The sequence below is a fragment of the Oratosquilla oratoria genome, chromosome 7 (genome assembly GCF_046742065.1).
Source record: "Oratosquilla oratoria isolate Oo_2021 chromosome 7, ASM4674206v1, whole genome shotgun sequence".
In the NCBI taxonomy this organism is placed as follows: Eukaryota; Metazoa; Arthropoda; class Malacostraca; order Stomatopoda; family Squillidae; genus Oratosquilla; species Oratosquilla oratoria.
In genome coordinates, this window is record NC_134783.1 from 29,691,872 (window position 1) to 29,713,936 (window position 22,065).

A 22,065-nucleotide genomic window follows, 5' to 3' on the forward strand; every position below is an offset into this window, starting at 1 on the left:
CGGTTGATGCGGCCATTGGGCGTTTAACTGTGTACCAAGACGGGTGTGCCGGGCCCACATTCCACGTTTCACATGTGTTTGTGAGGTTTCCCATTGGACAGTGCCTTCCCCGTGTAAACAAATGCGAAGCGTGTTTGCGTGGGAGGCGGAAGAGTCACCCCGAGGCTTCTTACGAAAAGCGAAAGTGTAATTGTGAATGTTAGTTGATGTATTCTAATAGGAATGTGATAAGTGAAATGAAATGGACAATAGTGGTGTTATGATTAATTGCAATTATGTGCATTATTCTCGCGTAATATGAGTTTTTAATTTTGCCAAGATTATATAGGTGTGGCATTCAACAAGTGTCTAAAAAAAATGTGATTTTTACAGAAATGCACTTAGTGATGCATTGCATAAAGTATCTAGATTTGTTTCTAGTTTTTGTGGCGAGGACTGTGATCAACTAGTGATGGTAGTCTAAAAACAGCTACTGGTGTTATTTTTCTAAATCAGAGAGAATTGACAATCTTCAGCACAATGGAACATAATGACCCAGAAAAACACGTAACCTTTTCTGAAGTCGACTTGGACACAGAATCCCGCGGCACTGATAGCATGAGAGAGAGTGAAATGGACCAGGAGCCTAAGAGAACCAGATTCAGTGACTGGTTTCACCCGAACAAAAAACTCCTGAGTATTAAGTTCCACTTTCTCCTCCGAACTTCAGGTGAGTTATAAAAAAAAAGACCGACTTTGTCATGACGAAACCTCGAACTTGCATCTCGTTCTCTTCGACTTGTCAAAGAACAATGCGACTAACGTCTGACCAAATCTCCTCCGCAGGTACCGGAGCTCTGTTGGTCTTCCTAACGCTCATGATGAGGCAGCGTGGCATCTCGCCCGAAGGCATTGGCTTGATATGGACCATAATGCCCGTGACGGGCGTTCTCACAGGAACCCTTGTCATCTTCCTAGCAGACATCCTCAAATCTCATCGGGTAGTCTTCATCATTGCCAATCTAATTACTCCTATTGCCCTTTCCGGAGTCTACTGGATCCCACACATCATGCCAGAAGGACTCCTGAAGCACGAGGGAAACGTAACTAATCTCAACAACTCAGCCAACTCTCTCGGATTTGCGTATGACGAGAAGGGAGAACGTACCTTGCATTCGATATTAGCCGACGACATCGACCAAGACACGCACCTCGAAGACCTCATAGAAAACGCAATTTCAAGTGACATCGAAAACAAGCAGGGTGTCCCTATTAACGTGACACCGTTATGTGGTATTACAGAACCCTGTGAGGAAAAAACTGAGCAACAGAGACTTGTGGACTTCAAGAAAGTTAACGTAATAGGCGAAGACGGGAGTCAAGACCCCGCTACAGCCGATCAAGGGTCAAATGGATATGAAGCTTCAATAGAAGAACTTCCAGGTCTTCCTTGGTTCTGGGGAATTGTTGCTTGTCTCTTTTTTGTCAGTTCCTGTTCCTTCATCGCCAGTAATCTCAGAGATTCCATCTGCTACATGTTACTAGGTAAACTTGAAAAAAATTATTTTCACCATTAACCCATTTTCATTTTATTGATATTTCTTATTCTGGCTTAAGGTTTTACGATTTATGATAATGAAATTTATAGTGATTTATGATAATGATTACTATCATTATAAAAAAAAACATTATCATTTTCCTTACCCTTATCCTAATTCTTGTATTATCACTATTGTCATTATCATACCTACATACCTACATACATACATACATACCTACATACATACATGCAGACATGCATACATACATGCAGACATGCATACATACACACACACATACATACATATATACATACTTTCATACATATCACTACTACTATTACTACTATGGTAAGATTTGAATCATTTAAAGCAAGTGTACTTTATAAAACATGTTCAGAAAACAACTTTTCATGTTCTCATACGTTACATTACTTTTTCCCATGCTTTTTTACCTGAAAACATTACCTCCATTTTTATCTAGGATGTATGGAAACATTGCCGCATGGAGGTTAAATTTTTTATAACTACAATATCTTCCCAAAAGGGGCAATTTTAAGGCATTTCTAAGCATATTTTGTGGTATAACTCCTTATCTATTCAAGATAGAGCAACGTATTAGGTGCCAAATGAATGAGCAGGATCTATTCTACATATACCAATCGTTAGAACTGATGAATTTTCCCCCTGATATTTATTAGATACAAAATTATTGAAAATCTTGATTTTTTTACTAACCTGGAGACATGGTTTTTGGATGGAGCTAGATAGAGAAACAAAATAGTTATCAAATTAAAGCAAATTTAATGTTCTTTTGAACGTGTGCAGTCTGATTAATATTGTACAAAAACTGGCATGCTATTCATAATATCTACAGAAAAATAACAAAATTCTATACATTTAACGTATCATACAAAATGGAAAGTGTAATTTTGCAACAAGTCAAACCATCAACTGAAACTACCAGAATAATCATTATCATATGTATCAAAATGATGTTACACAGTCATTTGTTAATTGTTTGCTTCTTGAAGCTTTCAAAGCGCCGTCTGTTGTATTCCACAGCATAGAGGAGATATTCCATCTGTTTGAGATCTGAGGTGATAGCATTTGCAAAATCACTCATCATCTTAACTCCACGCTCAATGATACCATTCACACATACGAGTATTCTAAGGCTTTCTTGTAGTCCTCCTTCTCTGACCATGATTGAACCCGATCCAGGAGCCAGTCACATCTAATGCTGAGGATGTCTAACAGAAGGTGGGATTTCGGACCAATGAGATCTATTATTGTCGTCTTGGCTGTCACCTTCTGAAACACAGGTGTACCCCTTCTGAAGCTGTCTGGCTTCTGAGTAGCATGCAGTTGAGCGGTAATGCTTATCACTCAGGCTGCTGCTGAAGAGCGCGAATGACACAGCCTCCTGTTTCAAGTACCACTTGTGATTTTCCATCTGAAGAACTGCTTCGGCAACCTCTGGGTCTGATCTTTTGTACCTCAACATGAGCTGAAGACAATTCAAAGGAGCATCCGCAGCATGTGTTGACATTGTCCACAAAGGCGTGTAGAGCAGCACCAGGAAGATGTCGAGTTGTTCCAGTTTTGCAATAGTCTCTTCAAGTACCCGGCCATCCATCTAGCCCAGTGAATCCCACGGGGGAGATGTGCCTCCAAGAACAATCACTGCAAGCTCAGCCATTTCCTTGTAGTCAGTTCTCGGTGGGTTTTCAGATGTGTAGATGTCATAAAGTATTTTCTTACAATCCCTCTTCTTTTCCGTGAGCCATTTGCTTCTGATCATCAGGGTTCTAGTGGGTGTTTGTTGTCAGTTTCCCCCCACACATCCTTGAAGTGTCTGAACCAGTGGTTCTCTAGACTCTTCACCTTACCAAACAGCTTTTCCCAGACTTCTCCAACTAGCACTTCCAGGATGTGGTGTCTGCACGACAGGTAAAACACTTTAGCAATCAGCCTTTCCTCAAGCAGTTTGGCAGCTCCCTTATGTACGCCACTGTTACTGGATGTAGGGTAAAAAACGAGGACAGTTGTAACATCCGTAAGCCTCAATGTCTCCAACAAGTCCATTGATGCCTCAGTTTGAGCTGTACCTGTTGAGCTGTCGGTGACAGATACTCCCAGTAACTTCCCTCCAAGGTAACCAGGTGGTCCAGGCACGAGCACAGCTAAAGTCTCTAAGGTGGTCCCAGGTTTCAAAAAAAAAAAAAAAAAAAAAAAAAAATGCAGTTCACGAGACTATAAAAATAACCGAGCAAGTGGGTCTGCCCCACATCTATCTCATCTCTAACTTCCTTCCATATCATTCTTTCCTTCCACTAAACCACCAAATCCCCCCCTCCCTCCCTCTCCCCCATCTTATCTATCCTGCCCTCTAACTAACTAAGGTTCACTACCCAGGATGTCTCTGAGCATCATCTCATCACAGAGATCTGGTCTTAGCCGACTTGATACTTGCTTGTGGATTGTAGGTGGAGGTTCTGAGACATTAACTGTGCGTCCTCCTAGCTCCTTGCTTAATCCCATTGTGAAGTATCTTGTAGATAGTCTTCTGGATTTGGATCGAGTTTCTGTGTTGACCTTGCTTTTGTACTGCTCAGTTTTGCCCAACATTATTAACAGGTTGATGTAAATATGAAATATGAAATTAAATGCTGAGATTATGCATGATTTTTGGTATAAATTCATTTAAAATTCAAACATTCATACAAAAAACGTGTCTCCAGGTTAGCAAAAAATTCAGGCTTTTCAACAATTTAATATCTTTTAACATTAACGGGAAAAATTAATCAAATCTAACGGTTGCTACATGTAGACTAGATCCTGTTCTTTCATTTGGTATCTAATTTGTTGCTCTATCTTAAATAGATGAAAAATTATATCACAAAATATGCTTAGAAGTTACTCAAAACTGGCCCTTTTAGTAAAATATAGCAAAAATATTCAGCCTCCATGCGGTAGTACCTCCATACATTCTAAGCAAAAATGGATGTAACTTTTGGCTTTTCAGGTCAAAAAACATGGGAAAAAGTACAGTACCGTAAGAAAATATGATAAAGTTGTTTTTTGAACAGGTTACTTTATGGTTGCAACAGGCTAATGTAATGTCACCAGAGTTCTTTGATATGCTCATCTATTTAATGGTAAGGAAAATATGTGAAATGCTAGGCACAAGTTTGAAATTATTGGTTGAGAATGGTTGGCAAGAGGAAAATGATAGTTGTTAATTGCAAATGGCATTGTGGTTGAGGTTCAGTCTAAGGAGAGATTGAGGTAGTTGGTGATCGAGTTTGGATAGGAGTGTGAATTAAGAAATTTGTGAGAGATTGTGAGTACAAGTAAATATATAAAATGTTCAAGGAACATTGACGGTGGCAGATTGAATGTAAGTTTGAATGAGTAAAAGCAGCAACGACTGCAACAGCACTATAGGAGAGAGGGCAAACGCAGAGTATGGGATCCAATATATTTGACGTTTCGCCCAGCAGGGCGTAATGTCAAATACATTGGATCCCATACTCTGCGTTTGGCCTCTCTCCTACAGTCAATTTGAATGGTGAAATGTTCGGTGGAGGGTTCAAGTATCTTGGTCTATAGATTACTGTGACTAGAGTGGCAGATGTGGAGGGGAGTTGTATAGTGTAGTAAGTGAGAAAATGTCTTAGTGGAATAAAAAGTACAATGAGTAAAAGGCATTTGGGAATGAATGAAAAGAAATATTGGTTAAGAAAAGGTTGTGCCCATAGTACTGTATGGAATAAAAACATGAAATGTAAAAAAGGCTGGAAAGAGTAGTCAAAATGTATTTGAAATAAAATCTTTGAGAAATACGTCAGGTGTGTCAGGAATGGACAATGAGAAATGTAGAGGTGGGGCAGAGAATAATTGTTGAAAGATATATATATATATATATATATATATATATATATATATATATATATATATATATATATATATATATATATATATATATATATATATATATACATTTTTATGACAGATTAGACCAGAGTCATGTGGTGATTTAATGTATTGAAAAAATAAATGAAGAAAAATTAGCAAAAAAAAAGTATGTGTTTGCGTGTGTGTGTGTGTGTGTTTGTGTGTGTGTGTGTGTGTGTGTGTGTGTGTGTGTGTGTGTGTGTGTGTGTGTGTGTGTGTGTGTGTGTGTGTGTGTGTGTGTGTGTGTGTGTGTGTGTGTGTGTGTGTGTGTGTGTGTGTGTGTGTGTGTGTGTGTGTGTGTGTGTGTGTGTGTGTGTGTGTGTGTGTGTGTGTGTGTGTGTGTGTGTGTGTGTGTGTACGTACATTCTGTTGAACTGATCAGAAGTTTCATTGTTGTCGTTGTTTTATCTTACTTTTGTTTGGGGACTCAAAAAGCACAAGAAAAAGAGTATAATTAATGTCAATGTTTCCTGCACCTACCTGCGCATTATCCAGACAGATTGTTGTATTTAAGTAGAATATGAATATAGTGGACTTGGGCATTCACATGGAATTCTATTAAGTGTTGGTTACTGGGGAACGGCACTATGTGTTGTGTCTCAATTTGTCACCACAAAATTAATTCAATGAATTCTCCCCCAGTAAACAGTACTCCGTAGAATCTCTTATGAACTCGAAACTTTAGACTCCTCTTTATGTATATCCCACATAAAGGTTTGAAATTCCCTTATTATCGTCTTGGTGTTGTTTTGAATTGTCTTGGTCTTGCGGGTATGGATACATAAAATATTGACATCAATAATGAAACACTTTTTCGTATACTTTCCCAGTCTTTACAGTAAAAGAAAAAAAATTAGAAAACCCCTCAAAAAAGGAAGTTTATTTTCAGTTCAGTAGAATATGCCTTCCAGAAAAAAGCTTCCTAATGACTAGTTCTTATTGTTATGATCATAATTATCTTAATTAGCATTACTTGAGGTAAACTTGTAATATACACACACACACACACACATACACACACACATATATATATATATATATATATATATATATATATATATATATATACTGTATATATATATATATATATATATATATTTTTTTTTTTTTTTTTTTTTTTTTAACCATTACTTCAATCTTAACTCCATCTCATTAAATATCTTACATCGTAATAAACCAAACCAAATACAGGAGTTTAAAAAGATAATAAAAAAATATTTCATCTTGCAGGGGAAGATGGTCATCTATACGGTAAACAACGTCTCTTCGGCACTATCGGATGGGGCATTTGTGGTTTGACGATTGGTGCCCTCGTCGACCTCTATTCCTTAGGCCTTCCGGAGAAAGACTATTTTCCTGGATTCATTGTTGCCATCATCTTGTGCTTCCTGGACATGATCATTGTCACCCGGATGGAGATACCTGTACTGGCGAATGAGAAGAAAGTTAAGATGATAGATCTGCTGAAGGTCATATTCCAACCAAGGAATACGCTGTTTTTCGTAAGTACAGGTGCACCTTATATCAGTAATAATTGGACGTTGGTGACAGAGTTCTCAAAATATGGAACAATCCGAAACTGTTAGATCACAATGCTGTTTTGGTAAATTGTCATAGATACAGTATTCTTTCCTATGAGATTTTCTATGTTATATATATAAATATATATATATATATATATATATATATATATATATATATATATCACTGCCAACTGTTATTATTATTATTGTTATTATTATTCACATGCCCTCATAACGCCTCCATGGAAAGTGCACAGGAATAATTTGTATCCAAATTACCCTTACTTTCAAAGTTCTAAAACCATGCATGTCCCGGATTTTCGCCGTTTGCATAAAGCTCTCCAACGTAAGCTAGAACAAAAAATCAGGACCGCAAGAAGAGGACAAATGGTTTACGAATCATCAGAGTGAACAAATTCAACGATTTGTACTGTATATGTACAGCATATTCGAAGGCATCTGACAATTAATCTTTTGTCTTTCTTTATCATCATATTTATTCATTTATATATGTATTATATGTATTCAAATTCTAGTGGTTTGTCTCTATACCCCTCGGGATTTTGTAGATATCATTCATAAATTTTAGTTGTATAAGGTGGTAACAGATATATACAAAAAATGACGAAGATAAATCTCATTCTAATGTATATCATAATACACATAAAACTTGGTAAGATAAAAGTACTGGTAGCATCACCATTAGTACAACCAAATGTGTTATAACCACGGTTGTACTATAAACATTCCTCTAACATTCGACTTCTTTGCAGGCAACAGCGTGTATTCTGAGCGCGTCTATGTCACTACATGGTACATTTTACATCCTTCTCGTTGAAGACGTCGGCAAAGCGTGGGATCCAAATTTTAAGGCCCTCAGGACTCTTCAGGGACTCATTATGACGGTGCAGTGCTTCGGAGGGGAAATACTGGTCTTCCACTTTGCAGGTAAAGCTATTTTCTCACTACTTGACAGCAGGTATGAATATGAATTTAAAAGAAATTAAAATAAGACTCAATGTAGAGAGTGATGTAAATACTAAATTGATGGGTAATCGTGATAGAAGTGATGACTGTAAGGTAGGTATATTTTCGTGATTAATAGTATTCTATAGTGAAAATTTGGGCTATTCAAAAGCACGTTTAGACAAACTATAAAGTCAGTCTCCACCACAATCAGTTCAATTCTAACAGCAGCACAAATTTGGCCTGAGGTCACGTTCCAGTAACAATGTCATGTCCTCAATCGATATAAGAGAAAGTCATGCCTATGCAATTCCTGGCATCTAGCAAACAGCATTTCCAACTATTTCACATCTTCGTATATATCTTTTTTTTCCGCATCGTCGGCAGCTTTAGTGCCTCTCCCTTAAAGAAAAAAAATTTGGCTGAAGAACAACTAACAAGATTTTACTTTACGGTGTGATTCCTTCTGCTACCGTCTCCTCTGACTTACTCACCCTTTCGATCCTAACTTCATTTAAGGATTTTCTTTTTTTTACCATATCTGCCATTGATAAAAGATCGAAGGACCAGATGAAATAACCTATATTTTTCTAGAAAACTGTGTCCGCGCGCTAACTCCCTGCGAAGGCAAAGCATTTCGTCCCTGTCAACTTTCTCCTACCTTTCATGTTGGAATCATTCTTACGAGGGGGCTTCAAAAAGTTCGTGGAAAAAGGACAGTATGAAAAAATGCTTCATTTATGATGTTTGTTTTTCAAAATATGTTCCATTAAGGTCAATACACTTCTACAAACTTTAATACCAGCCTTTAAGTCTGTCTGAGTAGAACTCAGGATCATGTGATCTGAACCATGTCAAAGCAGTTCTTTTTGCACCTTCAACTGATGAAAAATTGGTACCTTTCCATTATTTTTTTTAAATTTGGAAACGAAAAGAAGTCGAATGGGCTAAATCGGGGCTGTGAGGGGGATGCCGGATGATTTTCCATCGAAATTCACGTAACACAACTCTTGTCTGCCGAGCACCGTGAGCGCGTGCATTGTCGTGGTGAAGAGGACGCGTTGATGCAGGGCGTTTTTTCGAGACTTTTTTTATAGTTTTCTCAAAACGCATTCATAATCAGTAGATGTAATTGTTTTCTTGTTCTCGAGGATGTCAACCAACAAAATCTCCTATGCATCCTAGAAAACTGTGGTCATGACCTTTCCCCTTGAACGCTCAGATTTTGCTTTGACTGGTCCACTTCCACCCTGGGGCAGCCACCTCTTTGATTGAATTTTGTCCTCGGGATCGTACTGATAAAGTCATGTTTCATCCCGTCACAATTCTCTGCAGAAAAAATTCAGAGTCTTCATCCCACTTTATCAAAATTTCCATCGAAAGATCTGCCATTGTTTGCTGCTGATCTGGGCGCAACTACCTAGGGACCCACCGAGCGAAAAGCTTGCTTAGCCCCCAAACTCCCTCGTACATTTAACTTATCCCAAAGAAAGGTGACCACTCTCAACCTTCTTACTACCGTCTTACATTTTTAAATTCCTGTTTATCTATCTTTTTAATATATGCCTAATAAGATTATTATGAAACATCTTTCTGTTCATGTGTGCTGGGTATCTAAACGGAAGCGTGGTCTCGTATTCTCTTAGCGGTGGGTTCGAGTCCCACACCCCACTCCGATTCCCAGCAGTGGTTGTTACCTGCCCAAACAGTCCAAGTGTATTAGGCAAAGGTGACAACTTTGGCCGCAACAACACTCCTCGTGACACTGGCTACGCACCACCTTTCGATTCATAAACTTCTTTCCGATTATGATCATGACTTTCGTAAAGAACACTTTATTGAGAACCTTCGAACATCTTTCTGAATCTTAGCCATCTTCTTTAGAGAGTTTTACTAAGACCTATGCTGTTGTGATAGATATTCCAAAAACTTTTATTAGAATCTGGTGCAAATCTGATTCCCTAAGGTAGATATCACTTGCTCTGCTTTGTTATTTCTGACTCTTTCTGACAGCTCAGCTGTTGTGGTTCGGTCGTTGTATATATTTAATGAGCGTCTCCAACACTTGCAACTTATAATGTCCCATCGGGTTCTGTTCTATCAGCTTCGTATTTTCTTCTGCATATAATTGATTCATTTAACCACACATCTTCTCCTAGACACTTTTATGCTAATGAGTATGTTCTGCATTTTTCTGTTTCATTCTTCAGACGTCTTTCTTGGTCTGAGTTTAAAAATTCTAGAAAGATCGTCGAAGAACAACTATATTTAGGTCTCTCTATCATATTTGATTGGAGAGAAGGGAACCTAGTTTCTTTCAGCTTCACCTCCTCTAACCTCTCTACTTTAAGATTTACCTTCATATATCACGTTAGTTTTTACATCCTCGTCTTTGTTGGACTGTTAATAAGACCCCCAGTACATCAGATGTTGTCACACGTGATTAGAATCTTATCTTTTCGTGCATCTTTGTCGCAGTAAATGCATTTGAATTATTCTGATTGGTTTGGTAGCCTCCGATAAATAATAATCATACTGTTGCTTTCTTCCATCCTCCTACATTATCCGGAAAGCATCACAGTATCTGGCCTTTAACTGCTCTTCTCTTATCTATTCTGCTTTATTTTTGTTCAATCATCTGTTTCTGTTTTTTCAGCCATCGGCTCATTTAAGATCTACCTCTTTTTCAGTTCTCTGGCCTGCTAGTTCTAATATTCGTGTTCGTGTACTGAGTGCAGTCATTCTTTCTCCCTAGACTTGTGCGGTCGCTGGTCTCCTTGTCCCGACATTCCGCGGTCGCTAGGCTTCCACGCGCTTTGTGTTTTCCTCTACTCCTTTTAATTGGTTAGGTTCAGTTGAAGGTGACTCGACAATTTGCGGAAAAAGAAAGCTGTGACCTCAAAAACACTTCCTTATCCCAAGTACCCGGGTGTTCACTTCTTTAACCAATAGTAAGAATTCTGGTGCTCTCTAAGCTAGAATAAGGTAACTAGATCAGGCAGGACTCCACCCTTTTCAGGCGACGACCTCTCTGTGATCCTTTGCACTTGCTTGTCATGATCTTCACCAATTTTTCGAGAGCCTTGATTGTACATCTTGGAATCTGGGTGTCAAACTACTGCTTGCCTACAGTGTATCACGTCCTCTGTGATGTGTGTGTCGCTTACTACCACAGACAACTCTCGCTGAAGGGCCTCTCAGGATAATTTCAGTTGCACGTTTGTGATGATGCGGTTTAACGTCACAAACTCCCCCCTATCGGTAAGCTAGGGCGGTGCCCGTTTACAGAGGGCTTTGTAGCTTGGAATTTAATAAACTATGCACTTGGTTCAACTTCGCCGGTGGTGGGATTAGAATCGCCATCCCCGCGACCATCGCCGTAAGTAACGACGCCCTAACCCACTCAGCCAGCGAGCTTCCCAGTTCGTCTTGCACGTTTGTACTACCATTACAGTATAGTCTGTCTACATCTTAGCCAGTTCTTAGTAATACTGACCCACTCTGGGAGGACCTTCACATACCTTTTCTGAGAGTGAGTTTCAACCACTAACTTAAGGCGTCTTAATCAACGATGCCGTTCGTTCACCCACACCGCCTACACGCTTGATCACCGGAGGAGCTATGCAACGCTTGTATTACTTAATAGTCTTCTCATTCAGCTTTCCCAACTTTCTAAGTTCTGTACATTAAATGTCTTCAGTAGCTGATGTCATGTGGCCCCCTCTAGTATTTCATAAATTCGTCTTGTCCATATCAGCTTATGCTTATAGCAAAATGCTACAATAACCTCCCAAGGAATAGCAATGAATGGGCATTTGGCAATATGGCGATGCTTATTGCCAGATTCTTCAGTAGACATAAATACAAAGTTGGTTCCATGTATTTATTTTGCGAATATAGTAACTTAATCCGATTGTTTTCTAATATGATAAATCTGGAACAGGGAATGGATGTAATATTTTTGCGCAATAATGAAAGAAAACAAAAACAAAAAGAATAAAAGAAAATGCATAATAGATAAACATAAAATAAACAATTCCAAATGCCGTAAGCAGTAATTTACTGTTTTGCGTGCTGCATGACCTGGGTTGCAAGAATGTTGCTCAACAAGTACATACACCCTGACTGGTTCTTTCTTAACAGAAAGTCATTCTTCAACTTTGTCGTTTTACAAATTCTTTTTTTATTTTTTTGCTTGTCTTGGAGGTCTTTTTTTTATGTTGTGGAGGAAAAGAATGCTGCCACCAAGTCTTCCCACTTGAATCGTAAAAGGCAACAAAAACGGGACTGGGATAGGTCTAGGCATCCTTCTCTTTGTAGCCCCATAAGAGACATTCCTTTAAAAACAAACAAATAAATAAATAAATAAATAAATAGATAAAAGGCATAAGGGATTCTGGGAGGAGTTTTCCAACCAGAACCCTAAGGTCTGGGTCTTTTAATGTGCGTGGATACGGTACAGATGAGATTAAAATGGTAGATATAGGCAGTATGTATGTGATAAACATGGATGTGTTGGCATTGAGTGAAAGTAAGTTGAAAGGGAGGGGCGAGTTTGAGTTTGGAAGTGTAGTTGGGCGGGTCTCAGGAGTGAAGAGGGGACGAGGGAGAGAAGGGGGGCTATACTAGTGAGTGAAGAGATAGGTAAACGTCTGGTGGAGTGGAAAGAGGCTTTTTCAAAGCTAATGTGGATGAAGGTGAAACTGGGAAGAGAGATGTGAGTTTTTGTAAGTTCATATGGGCCTGGAAGCGAGAAGAGTGTATAGGAAAGGGAGGCTTTTTGGATGTATTTAGATAAGTGCATAGAGGGTTTAGGGAGAAATATCAATGTAGTGGTTTTGGAAAATCTTAATGCTAAGGTTAGAAATGAACCAATAGACGGAGTGTTTGTGAAGCTCGGGGTTCCAGGAAAAAATCGCAGTGGAAAGTTAATGGCGGACATGTGTCTAGAAAGAGAGCTGATGAGAGCAAATGTAGCGTTTAGGAAGAAAGTCAAGCATAATTACACATGGGAGAGGGTGGTGGATGGAAGGGTGGTAGATAGGGTGTTAATGGACTACATAGTGGTAACCAGGAGAATAGTAGGATGAGTTCTGGATGTACATGTTCTAAGGGGAGAGAGTGGGAAATATCAGATTTTTTTTTTTTTTTTTTTTTTTTTTTTGTCGAAGGTAAGCTGAGAGTGGAAGATAGATGGAAAGAGGAAAAGGACAGGAGATAGGGATGTGCTTAGAGTAAACTGCTTAGATGAGATAGAAAAGGGGGAGCACCACAAGAAGCTAAGAGAGGAGTGGTTAGGGAGTGAAGGATAGAGTAGAACTAGGAATGGGGATGGTTCAAGGAGGGAGTCACAAGGTGAGAAAAGTTGGTGTGTGGAACAAGGAGGATTGGAGGGAATAGAGTGAAGGGTAGTGAGTGGTGGGATGAGGAAGCAAAGAAGGTTGTAGAAGAGAAGAAGCAAGCATTCACAGACGGGTTACAAAATAGAACGAGAGAATCATATGAGAGGTACAACGAAAAGAAAAGAGAAGTAAAGCATAAGACAAAGGAGGCAAAAAGTAGAGTACACGTGAAATAAGGTAAGAGTATGACAGAATTTTTTTAAAGTAATAAAAAATTGGAAAGAAATTAAGAGAGAAAGAGGAGGCGAATCAAGTAGAGAAGAAAAGGTAAAAAGTGCAGATGGAGAGATGATAATGGAAGAAACAGCGGTAAGAGGAAGATGGACAGAGTATTTTAGGGAGTTGCTCATTGTGAGGGAGGATAAGGAGGTAAACGTAGTTGTAGTGGGAAGCGCTAAGAAAATGAGAGTGATGAGTGAAAAAAACTGGAGGAGAAATAATAAAAGATGAGGTGATAGCAGTTGTTAAAATTATGAGAGCAGGTAAGATTGGATGGGTGTCATGCGGAATGTATAAAAAAGGGAGGTACATTGATGGTGGACTAGCTGGTGAGGTTGTTTAATGTTTGTTTAAAAGAGGGTAGAGTGCCAGAGGACTGGAGTGCCTGTATAGTTCCACTTTACAAGGGAAAAGGGAAGTAGTGTGAGTGTAGTCGTTTCAGAGAGATCAACTTGTTGAGTGCAGTTTGGAAGGCTTATGGGAGGGTTTTGATTGAGAGAATTAGGAGATGAACAGAGGGAGTTATTGGTGAGAAGCAGTGTGGGTTTAGGATAGGTAGGGGTTGCATAGATTAGATTTTTGTGGTAAGGCAGATATGTGAAAAAGTTTTAGGAAAAGGTAAGGGTGTTTTTTAACCCTTTAGGAATTTGGAAAAGGCTTATGACAGGGTAAACAGGAAGGCACTGTGGGAGGTATTATAGATATGTGGGATAGGAGGAAAGTTGTTAAGAGCAATCAAGAATTCTTACAAGAGTAGTAGAGCCTGTGTTAGAATCAGAGATGGAGAGAGTGGGTGGTCTGAGGTATAGGTGAGACTTCGCCAGAGATGTGTCATGTTGTCTGGGCTGTTCAATTTATATATGGATGGGGTGTTGCAAGAGGTAAACGCAAGAGTAATGGGTCGGGGGATTGAAGATGGTTAAAGAAAATAGAGAAAAGAGGAAGATAAACCAGTTGTTGTTTGCTGACCACACTGCACTTGTGGCAGGATCAGAGGAGGGAGTAAGGAAGTTAGTGACAGAGTTTGGGAAGGTGTGCGAAGGAAGGAAGTTGAAGATAAATGTAGACAAATGTAAGGTGATGAGATGTACAATGAGAAAATGTAGCAGCAAATTGGGGGTGAGTATTAAAAGAGAGAGACTGGAGGAAGTTGATAGTTTTAGATACTTGGGTGCGAGTATGACGGGAAAGGGAAGAGTGGAAGTGAAGGTGGAAGTAGAATGTACTATAGATTAAGAGAAGCAAGTAAATGCCTTGGGGGATTAAAAAGTGTAATGAGAAACAGATATTTGGGAATGGATGCTAAGAGGAGGTTGAATGAAGGAGTTATTGTGCCGATAGTACTGTATGGGGCAGAAACATGGAACATAACATAGGAAAAGAGGAGTTTGAATATGTTTGAGATGATGTACCTGAGAAGTATGATAAGGCTTACTAGGCTGGATAGAGTGAGAAACGAGGAGGTGAGGAGGAGAGCGCGGGTGTAAAAGGTGTTGGGAGATAGGGTTGATGAAAAACTATGGGGATGGTTTGGACACATGGAAATAATTAATGAAGAAAGATTAGTGAAAGAGATTTGGAAGGCAGAGGTGGAAGGAATGAACATGAGGGGGCGACCAAGGATGATATGAATGGATGTGCTAAAAGGGGCATTGGTAAAAAGAGGAATGTCTGTTGAGGAAGGAAGGGAGAAAACAGAAGATAGGGGTGAATGAAGAATGGTTGTGTATGGATAATGCTGTGATGCATGGAAGGGAGTTGGGAATGGGGTGAGGAGTATGTGTGAATATTTTGACGCAGCCCGAAGGGATTTCTCCCAGTCGTCTCCTTTTCTGCATGAGAGGACGGAGGGAGGAGGAGGGTGTTGCTGATTAAATGAAGCTGTCTTACTGTGGATGTGCTGTGTCTTGCTACACTGCTTCTGACCCAGTGAAGTGGGCGAGATAGAGGGATGACCCGTTATCCAGGAGGAGCCAAAATAAGAGGGAGGGGGTGAATGGGAGTGGAGTACGTGAGGATGGAATGGGTGAGAGTGGGGTTTTTCCTTTGATTTTTTGGCTACCTCCCTTGTAAGGGGAAAATAGCCATTAATATATGTATGTATGTATGTATGTATGTATGCTGCTGCAGATCCCAAGAATTATATTTTTTATTTTATGTTTGCGATCAACAGTACCTCATCTCAGCTGGTATCTATAGAATTTTGGTCTCTTGGAAGTTATTTAATCTCAAGTCTAGATGTAATCATATTCATCACTTCATTTGTTACTTGAATAAAAATGGTATTAATGTATTTCTTCTGGGTTTCCCAGATCCTGGTACAGGAAATATGGTAACTAGTCTTGTAAAAACAGTTCCACCAAAATCGACAGTTAACTCCTACTTCGATATTGATAAAAAAAAATGCAATGTTTATAAAGACCTAATTCTGATCAAATGTATTTAGAATCTATAATACTGCGCCATGTTCCTTGTTCTTGGGTAAATTGATGCAGTCCTCCTTGGTCGACCAGACCTTTCCTTGGATTTTTTTCAATGTCTTTCACTCCTTCCTAATCTATATTGTTTTGGTGTTCAGTGACGTGTTTGTATTGTGCTGAAGCTGTGCATTTGCGTCTGACTGTCTGCATTCGTCAACCCTGGTTGTGAGTTTCTTTTGTGCTTCTCCTATGTAATCTGTATCACAATCCAAGCAGCCAAGGCGGTACACTATGCCCGACTACTGTGTTGGTGCTTCCTGGTTTTGACCCTGGTTAGGTAATGGTGAAGGTTGTTGTGTAGATTATGTGCTAATTGTGCCATCTTTTCTTGTAGTACTCTGGTCGTTACCTCTTATGAACCTTTAATGTAGAGGATTCCGACCCTATGTCAACTGCGTGGGATTTGTGTTTCGGAGTGTCGCGTCCTCTTCCATTTCCGTATGGTTCTATTCGGATAACTGTTGACCAGGAAAACCTCCCGTAGTTATCATTTTTCTGTCTTCTCCGCATCACCCGTGAAGCACACTTTTTCAGCTCTGTTAGGCAGTGTTCGGATTAGACTTCTCTTGAGGCATTCTGGGTGGTTACTGCCGAAGTCTGGTGGTTTGACTGTATGTATGGGTTTTCTGTATGAACTAGTCATGAGGTTCTCTCATTTCCGTGTTACCAAGACGTCTACAAATGGGAGTAGCCCATTTACTTCCAATTCCATGGCAATCTGGGTCACCGGTACTATTCAGTCGATCACTGTGAAGAAAGGGCCAATTCCTTTCTCTTTCATTATGGATAAGGGAATCAAAATTAAAGCAAGTGTCATGGTGCCCTTTGACGTCCGAACAATGTTCACCTTCTTCCACAAGACTTGGCCTGGGTACTACAATCGGGTGAACACATACAGGCATATATATATATATATATATATATATATATATATATATATATATATATATATATTCATCCATATAATATGGTTAAAAATTATTAATATCTGTGTACTGGGGATCATTCAGTGTACACACACACACACACAAACCCACACACACACACACACACACACACACACACACACACACATATATATATATATATATATATATATATACATATATATACACACACACACACATATATATATATATATATATATATATATATATATATATACATACATATATATATAATATGGACCGTCAACAATATTATACGTCAAGTTGTCCACCCAGACCTGTCGCGCATGTATCTGACCCAGAGTCAGTTTGGCCTTGGGGTCATCATGATTTGGGCTCAAACGAACCACGCACTAGTATGCTTACCTCCTATGACCCCTCTATGTATCTCGTCTTAGTATGTATAAGCTAATCAAGCCCAAGTAAAGCCACGCTGAAGAGGATCACAGTTAGTGACCGCAATATACGTATCTTCACATATCTTTCTTTTCTTTGATAGTGGGATTTTAAATCTATCTTACCATTGTGTTAAAACATTCACTCGCTAAATATATATATATATATATATATATATATATATATATATATATATATATATATTCCTATTAAATGCTAAAGCACAAGTGGCGTCAACGATTTTAAGAGAACATTTCTCTAACTGTATTTCCTTTTCTCTTCATATTTTAAACTCTGAAGGAAATAGTAAAAGGCTTCAGAATGTTGATTCATTTTACCGACAGCTGTTTCAACCATTACAAATGGTCATCTTCAGGGTAATACAATACATCAATACAAACATGGGTATATAAGGCCTAGTGAAAACGGCAGGGAGATGTCACTCGTAAGGTGGGAATCTGTCTACCCTACCGAGACAGAAAGGGTAACCGGGGCAGCTTCCCGATGTGGAATTACGTCCCGGAAGTCTGGACACAATCCCCATGTGGGTTTTTGTCCCGTGGTGACGGTCTGTATTTTCTATTGGAGGGGAGGACATAATCATATGAAATCTGTACATTTAAGATAGGCTTTTGTAAAGCGATGCTCACTGCCTCAGCTACAACTAAACTTCCATAATTGTTATCATGGTGGATGATTGTTGTATCCCTTATGAGATCTACTAGGGGCGGCTTTTTATCGTGGGCATCGACAAAATGTTGGTGAATGGCTCCGTTGTTACGGTGAGCCTGCAGTCTTCTTCTTAAGGTCGTAAGGGTATGGCCGACGTAGCTAACATCGAGGGGCTTGCATGCCCCTTCAGAACATTTAAATTTATATACTACGCCGGTTTTAAGTTCCTTTGGACACGCGGGGACGGTGCTGCTTTTCATAACAAGGGAGGCAATGAAGAGAAAAGGAAATACAGAGAGTTAGAGAAATGTTCTCTTAAAATCATTGACGCCACTTGTGCTTTAGCATTTAATAGGAATTGTTTACGAGAAAGACTTTGCCCAAAAAATATATATATATATATATATATATATATATATATATATATATATATATATATATATATGTATATATATATATAATTCATAAACCCCAACATCCGTTACTCCTCACTATCCTTCCCCCTAAACACAGGCACCCACAACTTGCCACTAAACAGATAGTAGTTGTTTTCTAAACGACCAAATTTACAATCTCAAACCTCGTAAAATGAAAGCCTTCATCCTCTTGATTAAAGTAAAATATTAGTTCTTTGTTGTTGTTTCTTTCCTTGACTTCATTTTAGTCTTTTGTTCTCAGATTTATTTTTAAAAGCTCAGATAAAATCAGGATGAAGGTTTTTTCCTATCGCAGTTGATTGGCTGTCGATGTTCCTTTTCAGTAGTTTTCCCAATGTCAGATAACCATAAGTCGTTTCCTTCCTCTATACCAGTGGTTTCCAACTGGTGTACCGCGGCACACAAGGGTGCCGTCAAAATTCAAGGCAAAAATCATTTTCTTATTACCGAGTCTCTCTGTTATCCATTTTTGTTCATTAAAGCAGCATTAGTGTAAAGATGAGTATTTTCATATTATCCAGGGACAAAATTTTGTTGCACTGATGTTGAATCAACAAAATACTGGCAAACTAGAATTTAGATTTTCTAATTAGGGTGCCGGGGACTTCTGAAAGGCTTGGCAAGCCAGAAAAGGCTGGGAACCACTGCTCTACACTTTGACTTTTCAGCCTTGGCTTCATTTTAGTCTTTTGTTCACGTACTTCCTCTTAAAGCCCAAATAAAACGATGATGATTTTCTTTTTCTATCGCAGTTTATTACCTGTCTATGTTCCTTTTTAATAATTGTCCACTGTCAGATAACCATAAGTTCTTTCCTTCTACTTTCTGACTTCTTATCTGCATCTTCCTCCTTTGTCCTTTCTCTCCTTGATAAACTTACACAACGTTCATATTTTGACAAATATGATTAACCTGATAATGGCATTATTTAATTATATATACTCAGACTCAATAAATTATTTAATTGGTACCATTGTGAGATGTTTGCCACACATAACTTTGTCAGTTCATTTTATTTTACATCTAACATGATAAATCTCATAGATCAGTTTCATGTACTTCAGAGAATAGAACATTCATTCCACCGATCAATATATGTTAACAAATCGACAACAAAATCTTCTATTATTATATTCTTCGTTTTCTACCAAAACTAGTATTGGTTAGTCATATTAAACTTATCTCACAACATATGTGGATGATAATTTCATCTATTAAACTTGCGTTTATAAAATATGAGTCGATTGAAAATGCGTCCTTGTGGCTGTATCGATCTGAAGTGATACCCACTCTTCCTACGTTTCACTGTCTTTTTACAGAATTCCACTGGCGAGACTCTCTCATTCAGCCATTCACCTGCAATTGTACTAGTTCATATGGATGTGATTTCCAGTTCGTAAACCTAGCAGAATGCTTCTGGAAAGACTTAGCCAGTATATATCTCTCTCGTTCAGCCTTTCCATCCCATTCATCTGCAAGATGTCCGCCAAATTAGACTATCCCAAACTTGATTATATCAGTCTTTTACCGAAACACTTTCTTGGATTTTTACAAGAGAGAGGATAAGGTAATTAAAGACAATATTTAGAATAATTGCCAACCGTCTTGTGAAAATAGTGAAATCCGTATGATGGTGTACTATTCCAACTCTGGGACTTACACTGTGCTGATAAAGAACAACACATTCAGTCGAATTGAGACTACATCTAAGACAAATGTCGTGTGCGAGTTTAGAAATTAGAAATTAAGGAAATTCATGGATAAGAAAAAAGTGTATGTTTGCGCTTGTGGACGTGTTGGTGTTCGTGCGAAATGTGTGTATATTTCCTATGAGAAATAAACTTATCTCATATCCCGCGTGTAGCAGTAAATGTTATATTAAACAATATCTACATGGTTATACCCGAGTTGTGGTGTATATTGGTTGGGGAGAGGCGCAAAAGACAAATACCCTGTACGGTGAGGTCTTGGTGTTTAGTATCATATTAGGTGTTCGTGTTTGGCTTGGGGTTTTACAAGATATGTAGAGAGTAGTTTATGCTTATGTTGGTCGGGTGGACGGATGTTGGCAGCTTGGTGTAGTGATTCAAAGGTTCTGAAGACGATCCATTCCGATCCCGTGTTGAATTAGGCTGCAGTATTCTGAACCTTCTCTTATTTGTAAAGTTCATCTGGCTAAATATACTCAACACTATGTGGGTAGTGTTATGGCTTTTAAATTCTTTAGCTTGCTCAGCGCAGCTTTAGCCCTTGCTCCCTGTGTATGAAAATGTGGTAAGGTAGGGCCAGTGTCCAGTGTACTACCTAGCACAGAGGCGTAGTTCTTCACTAGGATATTTGTGTTGTTTATCTCAAGGAGGAGGGTTCGTGGTCGTTCTATTGGTTTTGCTGCAGTGGAAGTTTACAGCATTGAACTACGTGTTTGTCTCAATATGCCATTGTTGCCCCAATGCGTTTGCCACATCAAGTATACTCTGCATTACATATAAAACTCCCTCCATTGTTTTGTGCCTACTAATTTAATTACTGTCGTCCTCACTTAAAAGTATAAGAGCCAGGTTGCGCGGATAAGCCGGCTCTGGGAAATCATTCGTACATAGATTATTAAGAGTGGCCACAGGGACAGAACACTGATCCACTCTAGCCTTAGGTAAAAAAGATCAGAACAACCAGTCCCGCCACTTTATTCTTATTGTCCTGTCGTCCAGGTAGTTGCAGGACAACCGTATGAACGGCAGGGCAAAGTTGTAGTAGTGGCACAATTTGTACTTAAGTCCTTCGTACCAGTGTCGAATGCCTTCTCCACATCCTTACAAGTCAAATGACGGAAAATGACGGCCTGGTGGTCTTTGGATCCACAGTGCGAACACTGAAATAACGTCTTCAGCGACCCACTCCCTTCTTAACAGTATTATGTACATTGGCCAAATGAAGAGTAACTTTAGTCGACGCCTTTCTATGCACCTGCAAGACTGAACAACCAGCACCCTAGACACCACAACATGAAAATTAACGGGAAATATTTGGTCTGGTGAACTAATGTTGTAAGTAATATTGACCTTCAGGGACTACAATTTCTTGAAGTTACTCTCATTTGAGAAAAAGCTCCAGCTATCAATTTCCAGTCTAACATGACCTCTTACATTGCACTGTTCAACATGTGTACATGCATTAGGAACTTAACACTCGCACACACACACACACACACACACACACACACACACACACACACACACACACACACACACACACACACACACACACACACACACACACACACACACACACACACACACACACACAAACACACACATACACAAACACACACGAGCGCACACACACGCACGTACGTACAATCATAGGGACACCCATATGCGTGAGATCATCGCTGAATATATGACTTTGTGCACACCATAGCCTTGGTGATCATCGCATTCTATCATATTCTCTTTTCGATAATAACTATATTCTTGCCTCACATATTTTTCCAACGGTTTATCTATGTTGTGGCGTTCCATTTTATGTAAGTTTTGTAACTGCAATGCA

General features: G+C 39.0%; 1 protein-coding gene across 1 annotated transcript in view; it reads left to right on the plus strand.

The window, feature by feature from the left end:
• The first annotated feature begins 378 nt into the window (after positions 1–378).
• LOC143026777 (uncharacterized) overlaps positions 379–22,065 on the plus strand; it is an 88,821-nt gene continuing 67,134 nt past the window's right edge. The window contains exons 1-4 of the mRNA XM_076187548.1: positions 379–709; positions 826–1,524; positions 6,708–6,979; positions 7,774–7,948. Of these exons, the coding sequence (XP_076043663.1) occupies positions 520–709; positions 826–1,524; positions 6,708–6,979; positions 7,774–7,948 (1,336 nt within the window). The 5' untranslated portion in view covers positions 379–519. The remainder of the gene's footprint in view (positions 710–825; positions 1,525–6,707; positions 6,980–7,773; positions 7,949–22,065) is intronic.